General features: G+C 44.3%; 1 protein-coding gene across 1 annotated transcript; it reads right to left on the bottom strand.

Annotated features, from left to right (window-relative positions):
- Nucleotides 1-310: 310 nt before the first annotated feature.
- On the bottom strand, nucleotides 311-10,057 carry CLN5 (CLN5 intracellular trafficking protein). The gene is made up of 4 exons (XM_068155321.1): nucleotides 9,883-10,057; nucleotides 7,834-7,999; nucleotides 4,608-4,833; nucleotides 311-1,514 (listed from the first exon to the last, which is right to left on the bottom strand). The coding sequence occupies exons 1-4, from the start codon at nucleotides 9,987-9,989 to the stop codon at nucleotides 1,003-1,005; spliced, it is 1,011 nt and encodes a 336-aa protein (XP_068011422.1). The 5' UTR covers nucleotides 9,990-10,057; the 3' UTR covers nucleotides 311-1,002.
- Between the last annotated feature and the right edge of the window lie 738 nt (nucleotides 10,058-10,795).

Raw genomic sequence — 10,795 nt, 5'->3', positions numbered from 1 at the left:
GATGCTGTTGCAGGTGTAGGTTTTGTGTATAGGCACCCCACTGTTCCTCAGAAAGCTGGTGTTCCCTTGCCTTTGGCCAGTTAGGGTTAAAGGTTGCCAAGCTGCTCTAGGCATAGCCTAGAACAGGACTCAAGGATACTACAGCACCAGGACTGCAGGCTTCACTGCCTCTAAGAGACTGTAATTGCTCTTCAGGCTAATCTGTGACAAGCAGATATTTTTAACTGTGACTTTGACACCCACATTGCTTCTTTCCCATTAAGGATTCCATACTTTCTGAAGAAAATCAACAGGAATATAAACACGAGTTCCATGAAACTGAAGCAGACTTTTAAGAAAGGAAACTGCAGAAAACACACACAGATCTTAGGAAGAGCCATCTGTATTGTATTTACAGTAGAGGTGAAAGAAGCAAAGTGGTGAAAAGATACCATCCATGCCATTTTCATAGAGAGTCACTGTCCCTTCTCACCCCTCTGAACACCTGTGCCATGAACCAGAGAACAGTTCATAGGTTGAATTTGAAACAAAGAAATGCAGGAACACCAATCTAAGGCACATGTTGAGGGAATTAGGCACATTTAGGCACACAGGTTTGTTAGCTCAAATTGCTGGATTATGTGCACTGGCCAAACCAGAAGACTTTGTTCCATGTCTGTTGATGGCCAGGTGCCATGGTTCTTGCCAGATGGTCAGATATGTGGAGAGCGCTGAGAGCAGAGCAGGCAGGCTGCCTCTCATTCACTGTCTGGCACTGCAGAGTTAAGCTGAGAGGAGTCACACCAACCTGCCTTCAGGCAGCAGGCATCCACAGAAGCTGGCCAAGTCAGAAATGCAAAAGCTTCATTAATAGAAAACAAGACATAAGTCTTAGATGTGATGTAGCAAAGCCTTCCTGAGCTTTGACAGTTAGCCGTGAAACATTCCACACTTTAACACCATCATACCAAAATCCTTACAGATATTCTGACATAATGGCAAGTTTGATTCTTCAGTAAGCAATTACACACCAAAGGATGTTTTGCTTCCGGTAGGTAAAGGAACTTCTTCATAAATTATTTTGAGATAAGGGAATTTCATAGGTAGAAACCAGTATTCCAGGTTGTAAAAGAGGTAAAACTGATGATTCAAGATGACACGATCAATTATTTTTATGAGATCCACAAAAAACTCTCTGACTGTCCGATGAGGCTTGAAGGGATAGTAGAAGTCTCTTATAGCTGCTGCCAAGGTCTTGTTTCCCTGTGGTCCAAAAATAGATGTCTCATTTCCCAGATAAACAGGTTCTCCACTGAATAAAATGATACTTGTATAGTTTGTTGTTATCTTCTTAAACACAGCTCCCAAATCAGCAAGCTTCTGGTATGTTCTCAGGATAAATTTAGAGCACTCATAAGAGTCAAACCATACTACTGATTGTTTGTCAGGGCTTGCTTGAACTGTCCAGGTCTCATAGTAAATGCCAGTCTCGTTGTCGTATTTTACCCATTTTGCCATTTCATTAAACATGGTTCCTGTAAGAGATGAAAATAACTATGACAGAGACAAGGTAACAAATACATGACTCAAAATGTTATCCATCTGTTTCAAGGTTCACCTTCCTTCCCTGCACAAGTTTGCCTACAACGTTACCTAACCATAAAAAGGCATGAGGCTTAGGTTGGAGAGAAAAGTGATACCCACCAAATAAACTACACATGAAAGTTATCTACACTGCCCCATTTGCTGCTACTGTGCCAGAACACCTGAATGTCAGAGAATCATGACACACGTCATCTGCTTTATCCATGGAGACCAACAGGTAGTATGATCTACAGGAGATGCTGACACAATGCTCTAGCAGTGCAACAGGTACTTCTGCACTTTCTCCAGTTTTAACTGAATTCAAGACAGGAATTTTCATTTCTGTCCACAAAAGAAATCTTAAGACTGAGACATCCTTCTGTTTTAGCATCTCCTCTGCCAGCGAAGCTGAACTGTGCCAAATGACTTGAGTGGGATGTGAAGATCAGTAAATTTAAAAGCCTTATGGACTTCATTTTTTACATTTAGAATACATTTGGAGCATTCTGGTAATGGTGATTTCACATCTGGAACAAGGAAGATACCTCTAACTCTGCTCACCTCTAGCAGGTTGCTAACAAGTGATGCCTCCCCAAAACAGAGCTGAAGCACAAGGCTCTGTTTCCTCCTTTTATTTTTCCCCTAGTCTTAGCACTGCACCTCAGCCTAGCCCTTCCTGTCCTCACTTTCCTCAGTCATGGCACAAGATGCAACCATCCATGCCTCTGATCTAACACCTCATATTCACAGCACGACCAGATTTTGCAGATTCTTGTGCAATGCATCAGAAGGCACACAAGATGACAGCTTGCAACTGTGGCAGTGCTCCAAGCTGTGATCTCTCTTTAGCTGCAAGTGTCACTGCTGTGGGTGCAGTAGCTGTGCTTGCTAGCTGCTAAAGACAGGCAAGACTGTTGCAAGCCCAGAGATTGGAACAAAGCAGTTATCTCACAGGTCAGGGATGGCAGACATCAGACAGATGTGTGTCAGTAACACCACCCTGCACACAACCACCAACCCATTGCATTAAGTTTGAATTCACTGTAATGTTCCATTCATCCAGACCAATGAAGAGCATGGCATGCCACACATCTCCCTCCAAAACAAGCTACAAAGGTCAATCATTCTGTCTGCTCTTCATCAGAGAGCAAATGCATCTCACACTTACCCTAAGGTGAAGCAAGCGTGCAAGCTACTACCCCAGAGCAACTGAGGCTCTGCACGTTCACCTCCTAGGCTACCCCATTATAATTGCTTTTCACTCCACACTAAGAGCTTTTGGCCTTCACCATAAAAATAACACTAATTTTGTTTAGTGAAAGGTGTTGGATACTCTCTTTTTTAATTTCCCATTAATTGGTATAACAGCAAGTCATTAAATCTGTCAAGAACTGTATTTACTATACACTGTAGATAGGTTTGAAGCCCCCCTTTATTAATTCCTACAAGATTAGCTGTATTCTGCAAGTGTGAATTCAAAAGGCCTTGTCTCTCTCTATCAGGACCGAGATGGACTAGAAGTTCTGGCCTTAACATCTTAAATTAAACCAAAATATTACAGGTTAATGTAATCTGTTGAAAAATGCTTAGACAATCAAAGAATCAGACCTGAATATTCCAGCCTTACTTCCACAGAAGAAACATACCCCTAAGTAACATTAACCTGGCTCATGGGCTTTAAAAGAAAATGAGAATCCTTCAGTGTGGTCTCTGACACTGCTGACAAACAGGTCCTAGCAAGGGCAAAGAGGGTCCAGCTGCTCCATACATTAAAGCCCTTCCCCACAAGCCAGGCCAGGATGCTTTTTGCTCTCTGAAGGAAGCAAGTTCAGCTGGTGATGCTGTCCATCTGTGTCTGCATCTATTCACCCTCCTCCATGGCAAGTTTCAGACTCCTAGCCAAAATCAGGCAATTCAAAACCCTCTGAGATGCTACCTGCCTAAAAGTTTTGTGGAAACAGGAGTGAGAGACAAGGACAGTAACAGTGCCTTCACAAAGTACCAGCATAACATCATCCTTCTCAGCCACAAGCAAGCATTACAAACTCCACAACTATATGGTAATACTTCACTTGCTATTCATACAAAGAATCCAACTACATCAGGCATTAAAGACCCCAGTCACGAGCTACAAATTCATGGGGCAGCAACTCTGCTTAGTTCACTGCCTAAAGAACAGCCTGGAATTTCTTAGCAGCACTGGATAGACTTTTTAGAGACTGCGTCCAGTAAAGCTGCTAAAGGTGGAAGGAGGAAAAACATAAAGCACTGCATCACACTGTCTGTAATCTGACTGTCCACTGTGTCTTGTATGCTACACTAACTTCAGAGAGTAAGCAGTTTTGGTCACACAAAATGCAACTTTTGAAGTCCTCAGCAGATTCTATTCATAAGTCATTCACTTTATTACTACACTAATCAACCAGATTTGTTTAAATGACCTTTTTATTTTAGGATTTCAGTGTTCAGTATGTATCAGGAAACTACTCTGGTGATCCTCCACATGTTTAGAGGTATAAATCCAGAGACCTATTACTGGGGACACTTGCACAATTTTAATGACACTTTAATGGGGAAGACAGAAATAGAGATTAATATTATTTATATTTTTTATAGTATTTCTAAATATGCCTTATTTTTGTTTGCTCAGTAATGTACACATTTGCACCAATTTTTCTATCTCAGCAGTCATCTGCCACTTCACAATAGAAGGCTTTGTTTGGTGAAGCCATGTGAAGAGTCCATAATGGCTCTATATAAGCTGTTTAGCTATTTTTACACTGAAGAGACTCGAGTGTTTTTGTATAGCAACACCAAATGACTCTCTTCTAAGAACACTTCAGTGTGTGTGTTGTTCACAAGTCAGCAGCCTCATACTGCTCTCTGTACTGCAGAAAGTGCAGAGGCAGTATTTCCATTTGAAATTAGCATCAGATACTAACATTGCAAATAACCTGCAAAACGTAAAAGATACTGCTTGACATGAAGATCAGGCTGACTCTTCGTATTAACATCTGAAGCATCTCAAAGCATCTGAAGTCTACCTGATATTGTGGTCACAAGAACTAAAGTTCCATTTTCCTTCCAGTGTGCATCATCTATTCCTTCATAAAAGCAGGCAGCTCCCTGGTTACACCAGAACGGTGCATCCATGCCGGGCCGGAGATGGGGAAAGGTGCAGTTCCCGAGTTGGAAGAGCTCATACCACTCCATTGTGTAGTTTTTGCCCGTTAGAGAGCTCTTGAAACCCACAGCATCATGCATAATTTTCTGGAAAAGAGAAAAACCAACAACCAAATCCCAAAAACTTTAACATAAAAACAGCTTTGGTTTGACCTGCACAGAAGATTAGGAGTTTCTGCATAACAGGGTGAGAAGAGGGGAAGGGGTTCCTGTAACATCTTGGATTCAGTAGCATTGATGCACAACACATCAGATTAAATCACACACATACTTTCATCACAAAGTCACGCTGTCTCACTGGTTGCCTATCAGTCCCTCACAAATTCTGTTATTTGGAGGCAGATATTCAGTGGGAGCTCATCAAAACTCAAGTCTTCTTCTGACTCCTGTACCCCACAGGAGTATCAAAGAAATAAAGACCAGAACAGGGTCATTAGAAAAAAATCTTAGTAATGAAAGCCACTAAAGGAATGAGATAAGTATTTCTTTAAGTAGCTGTAAATACATAAATTCAAAACAAGTTTCTGAGATAATGATTTTTGAGTCTGTGTGCTTGGTTTTGATGTTGCTACTTCATGTTCACTAGTATTTATTCATTAGGCATCATTCTTTGAAGCTTAATTATGCTACTGCTGTAGCTGTAGCAGTACTGCAGCCAGGCAGAGAGGGACCTGGGGGTGCTGGTTGATGGTAGGCTTAACATGAGCCTGCAGTGTGCCCAGGCAGCCAAGAGGGCCAATGGCATCCTGGCCTGCATCAAGAACAGTGTGGCCAGCAGGAGCAGGGAGGTCATTCTGCCCCTGTACACTGCACTGGTTAGGCCACACCTCGAGTACTGTGTCCAGTTCTGGGCCCCTCAGTTTAGGAAGGATGTTGACTTGCTGGAACGAGTCCAGAGAAGAGCAACAAAGTTGGTGAGGGGTTTGGAACACAAGCCCTACGAGGAGAGGCTGAGGGAGCTGGGGCTGCTTAGCCTGGAGAAGAGGAGACTCAGGGGTGACCTTATCACTCTCTACAACTACCTGAAAGGAGGTTGTAGACAGGCTGATGATGGTCTCTTCTCCCAGGCACCCAGTACCAGAACAAGAGGACACAGTCTCAGGCTGCGCCAGGGGAGGTTCAGGTTAGATATTAGGAAGAAGTTCTATACAGAAAGAGTGATTGCGCTATGGAATGGGTTGCCCGGGGAGGTGGTGGAGTCACCGTCATTGAAGGTGTTCAGAAGGAGACTTGATGGGGTGCTTGGTGCCATGGGTTAGCTGTTTGGGTGGGTTGGATTGGTTGATGGGTTGGACACAATGATCTTGAAGGTCTATTCCAACCTGGTTTGGTTTATTCTAATAAAGGTTTATTCTAATAAATTTTACTAAAGGTGAGATTCTTTCATACTTGCATGATTCCATGAATGGAGACTTCAATTAAAACTGACCATAATGTTCAAAAAAGAACTGCAGAAGAAACCATCTCCCCTTGATCTACCATTCTTACCAGCCAGCTGTACTCCTTACAGGTATCCATGTTCATGCAAATACGTAAGTTTTTAACCATACAGAAGTCAAGACACTAAGTAAGCATTTTATCTGGTAAGGGAAAATAAATAACTAAGAGTATTTTCTTGATGCAGTGCTAGTACAGGAAAAAAGACATCCACAATGTATACAAAGCACAATATGCACCTCTGTGGGGAAACATTCAAACTCACCCACTGTGCTCTTTTCTTTAGCTGAGCTAAATTCTGTAACTTTTGGCCAAGTGCCAGGTCAACCACCAGGGTCACAATAACCCCAGGGTAAGCTACAGACTTGGGGATGCATGGCTGGAAAGCTGTGACTTGGAGAGGGACATGGGGGTATTGGTTGATAGTTAACTGAACATGAGTCAGCAGTGTGCCCAAGTGGCCAAGAAAGCCAATGGCATCCTGGCTTGTATTAGAAACTGTGGCCAGCAGGAACAGGTAGGTGATTGTGGTGGTTTTAGGCTATGCCTTTAAAATTTAGTTACAGATTTTGAGCAGAAAAGTAGAAGAATATAAATAAATCACTACTGGCTGTAAAAAGAAAAACAAAAGATTATTCTAAACAACTTAATTGGATAAATATCTAAAATAAGAAGAGCTGTACCATAACAATTCTGAACTCTTCTGATCTTGGCTGTTTTGCTTTGCTCAGGAGAGATAATGTACTTTGGCTGGCCTTGGCTAAGTCTAACTCACTGCTCCTCTCTCCGCTCCTTTCTCCCTTGGGGCGGGGGGTAGAGGGGAGGCAGTGGAACGGCTTCCCTGGTCTCTGACTGGGGGCCTTTTGTGTTGTTTACTAATTGTAAATATCTGTATAATCCTGTAAATACTGTGTATTTTATACATATTCATTGCATTCCATTGTAGAGTTGGTCTGGCAAAGTTAATGCTGGGGGGAAGCTTCAACCCACCACAATGATCATACCCCTGTACTCAGCACTAGTGAGGCCACGCCTCAAGTACTGTGTTCAGTTCTGAGCCCCTCACTACAAGAAGGACATTGAGGTGCTGGCACATGTCCAGAGAAGGGTAAGGCTCATGAAGGGCCTGGAACACGTGACCTACAAGGACTGTCTGAGGGAGGTGGGGTTGTTCAGTCTGGTGAAGAGGGTGAGTGGGCCAGCCTCTTCTTGGTGTCAAGCAACAGGACTAGAGAAAATGGTTTCAAGCTGTGCTAGGGGCTAGCTGGATGTTGGGAATTATTTCTTCACTGAAAGGGTTATAAAACATTGGAATGGACTGCACAGGGCAGTGGTGGAGTCACCATCCCTGGAGATATTTAAGCAGCATGTGGACCTGGTGCTTAGGGATATGGTTTAGTATCGACCCTTCAATGCTGGGTAGAGGGTTGAACTGGATGGTATTTGAGGTCTCTTCCAACCAGATATACTCTGTGATTCTGTAAAACTTACTGCTCTTTGGGTGTCTTTTGTACAGATAGCCTAGCTTGTGTGCATCAATACTACTTCATACACGCACACCCCAACCTTACAGCTCCCATCCTTGACACCTGCTGTTGCATTCAGCTGAATTTGCCACTCTAACTTTGTTAAACAAAAACATCACCTTACCAAATGCCCTAGGAGGTCCCCATATTTGAATTCCCATACTGGAGCCTGTAATCGATACACTTCAATGACATCCTCCTCCTTCATAACTGGAATGGCAGAGCCAGTGGGACAGAAGGTGTAACGAGCCTGGCAGTAAGGATCAGTTTTTGGGCGATAATCAAAGCGCCTGTGTTGAGAAAGAGAAGTAAGTTAAAAGGAGCACAGCTTCATGGCTGGAGTAATTGTCTCATGGCTTCCTAGAGGCCTGGGTGGGAAAGCTGAGTATCCAGGGAGATTCTGTGATCTGGATGCTGCAACACTTGGAGTACACAAGTTCATAAATCAGCTGAGGTGCATGTCTGCATAAAGAAGACTTCAGGATTTAAGACTTGCTAATGTAACTCATGTTGAACATAGCTCTGGTAACTAGGGAGTGGACATGATGCAGATTACAAGGGGGGACTTATACTCACAAAATCAGAGACATAAAGAGACTGAGTAGAGAGGATGGTTTCAGATCTGGCTCAACAACATTCTCCTAAGAGTTTGTCTACAGAGTGATAGACCAGTTTGCTCTGTGAAACTCTTCTGTCATAGGTTCCCAGATGGAAGAAATATTTTATTCCTCTCTGCTAATTTATATAAAGAGGCTTAGGAACCTAGGAATGGTAACTGTTTCATTATTCCTATAAAACCTCAATAACTCAACACCAAATCCACTTATGCATCACATTATATAAAAAAAAAAAAAAAGGAAAGGCAAAAATCCTTTCTGACATGTCTTCCTTTCCCAATTTCCTTCCAGTTCACACACTGTATTTCACTTAAAACAAGGTTGCTATATTCCTGTTACAAAGAGATTGGCATACACAGCTTGCCCAGAGCACAGCCCGAGAGTCTAACACATTCAGTTGCCCGGGGCTACTGAATGACATAAATACTGCAGCCATGAGATGACTCAAGGACATGGGGCTTCCTCAGCCATAGTAAAGCTAGCAGCACTGCTGAGACACCATTGATTTTGTCTGTGGACCTCTCCAAGCTTGTTGAGTACTTCACTGAAAGGAAAAAATGAAGAAGTGCACAGCTGGAAAAAGAATACACAATTAGAAAGCAGAAATTTATGCCAGTCATAAATATTTAAGTCCCATTTCTAAACTGCACACCTTCCACTTTCAATCTCCCCTCCTACTGCACCTTGCACGTAGCCAGAAGGCAACAAGCCTGTGAGTTTTTGAGTGCCTCACACTGGCAGGCTTGTACTCCAATTCTGACCAGCCTGAGACCCAGACTTGCAACTACTGAATTTCCTGAAAACCCCCAACGACTCGTGACTTGCAAGATCAGCTCCTTCAGGCATCACCTGATACAACTTAAACTGCTAGGAATTACACAACAGGCTTTCAAAACTTCAGATGTGCATTAGACAGCAGCTAAACATAGGTAACACCTCCCTTTACAAACAGCAAACCCCCATAAAATACACATGCCAAGTGTCCTGAAGAGACTTATTTCCTCAGCATAGCCAAAGCCGTAGCTATGTAAAATGCAGCAACATGCACTCTCCTGCTTTCCCCAGCACCACCAGCATTTCTTCTGGAGCTAACACAGCTCAGAAGCAGTGTACAGCACTTATTACCATTTATCATCCAGTACAAAGTTAAGTTAAATGTAAATAATAAAATAAATAGTAGATAGTCTTCCTCGTCACAACTTTTTGATGACACAGGAAATAAAGGTGAATATTCAAAGCAAGACATTCCTGGGGTAGCAATCCTGCCTCCAACAGAGCAAGCGCAGCTCTAGGCCAGGGCACCCCTTGTTGCCTTGTGAGCTAAGCACACCAGATACCGTATAAACGACAAACACTCCGTGGTTAAAAAGGTGGAACTACTCGTGGCCCTCTTAGTTTAAAAACAAAGCAAACGGAGAGCTGACAGGCCCGGGAAGAGGAGGTGAGGGCATTCCGGCGCGGGCAGCCGGGTCTGCCGAGCAGGCGGCGCTGCCGGGCGGCCACGGGGACGTGCCTCTCCGGCTCTGGTCGCCGGGCCGTCTCCCCGCCTCACTTACCTGTAAGGCACCGGCCACCGCCGCTGCGAGGAGCGGAGCGTCCCCGAGAAACACGGTCCCCAAGCTGCTGCCAGCAGGAGCAGCCAGCAGTGCCGAGCAGCACCCATGGCGGCGCGGCCTGCGGGGCTGCGGGCCGAGCCCCAGTGCTGCGGGCGGGCGGGCGGCCGGGCGAGAGAAGCGGCGGGGCTGAGAGAGGCTGGGCGGGCAGGAGGCCGCCCCCGCGCCCGCCCACAGGGCCTGCGGAGCCCGCTGGCGTCCTCGGAAGGCTCAGCCTGGAAGATGTGAGGTGTGGAAGGGGACGCCGTGCTACATCCAGGGGCCAGAGGAAACGCAGGTATTTTTCCTTTCCTGCTGAGGAAACCCAGCCGTGCGCGGAGTCATCCCTTTAAAACGTCATTTGACTGAATGAAGAGCTCCGTTTTCTGGAGGCCCAGATAACCGTGCACTCTTTAAACCAACTAAAGCATTTTTTAACAGCCCGGTATGCTACTTCAAACATTATTTTGAAGCTGAGTTTAAACACACGTCAAATGCCATTCTTAGAGCCAGAGCCTTTTGGGCGAAGTGATGCCTGGGTTTGGACCCAAGACGCTAAAGCAAGGCTTTAACAAATGGCAGAAGGGTTTTCTGCTGTGATAAACGGCATATCCCTGAGCCTCTTCTGGATGCCCAGCAGTCTCCTCTTAAGCCGTTTAGGGCTTGAAGGCAATTTCAAGTCTGCCACCCATTTCAGGACACTTACTAGGATTGTAACAACTTACAGGGATCTTGTAGCAATTTATTCTCTCGTTTTTACAGTAGCAGCAAGAACTGTCTTTCAGATTAAATTTGGCTAAGAGAAACAGCGAGGACAAGGTTGCCAGCGGCATCTCTACAGTGAATGCAGCTATTTCCATCTCTGTTGAGTTCAAAA

The sequence above is a fragment of the Melanerpes formicivorus genome, unplaced genomic scaffold (genome assembly GCF_026170545.1).
Source record: "Melanerpes formicivorus ecotype bairdi unplaced genomic scaffold, bMelFor1.0.p_v2 SCAF_1, whole genome shotgun sequence".
NCBI classification, from domain to species: Eukaryota; Metazoa; Chordata; class Aves; order Piciformes; family Picidae; genus Melanerpes; species Melanerpes formicivorus.
Note: the sequence above shows the minus strand (reverse complement) of the source record. Positions and strands in the feature narration are given on the sequence as shown.

Coding starts and splice junctions, on each gene's coding strand:
- CLN5 (XM_068155321.1), bottom strand. CDS start 9,989: ATGGGTGCTGCTCGGCACTGCTGGCTGCTCCTGCTGGCAGCAGCTTGG. Junction 4,834..7,833: donor GGGACCTCCTAGGGCATTTG/GTAAGGTGATGT, acceptor TCTCTTTTCCAG/AAAATTATGCATGATGCTGT. Junction 1,515..4,607: donor TCTTGTGACCACAATATCAG/GTAGACTTCAGA, acceptor CATCTCTTACAG/GAACCATGTTTAATGAAATG.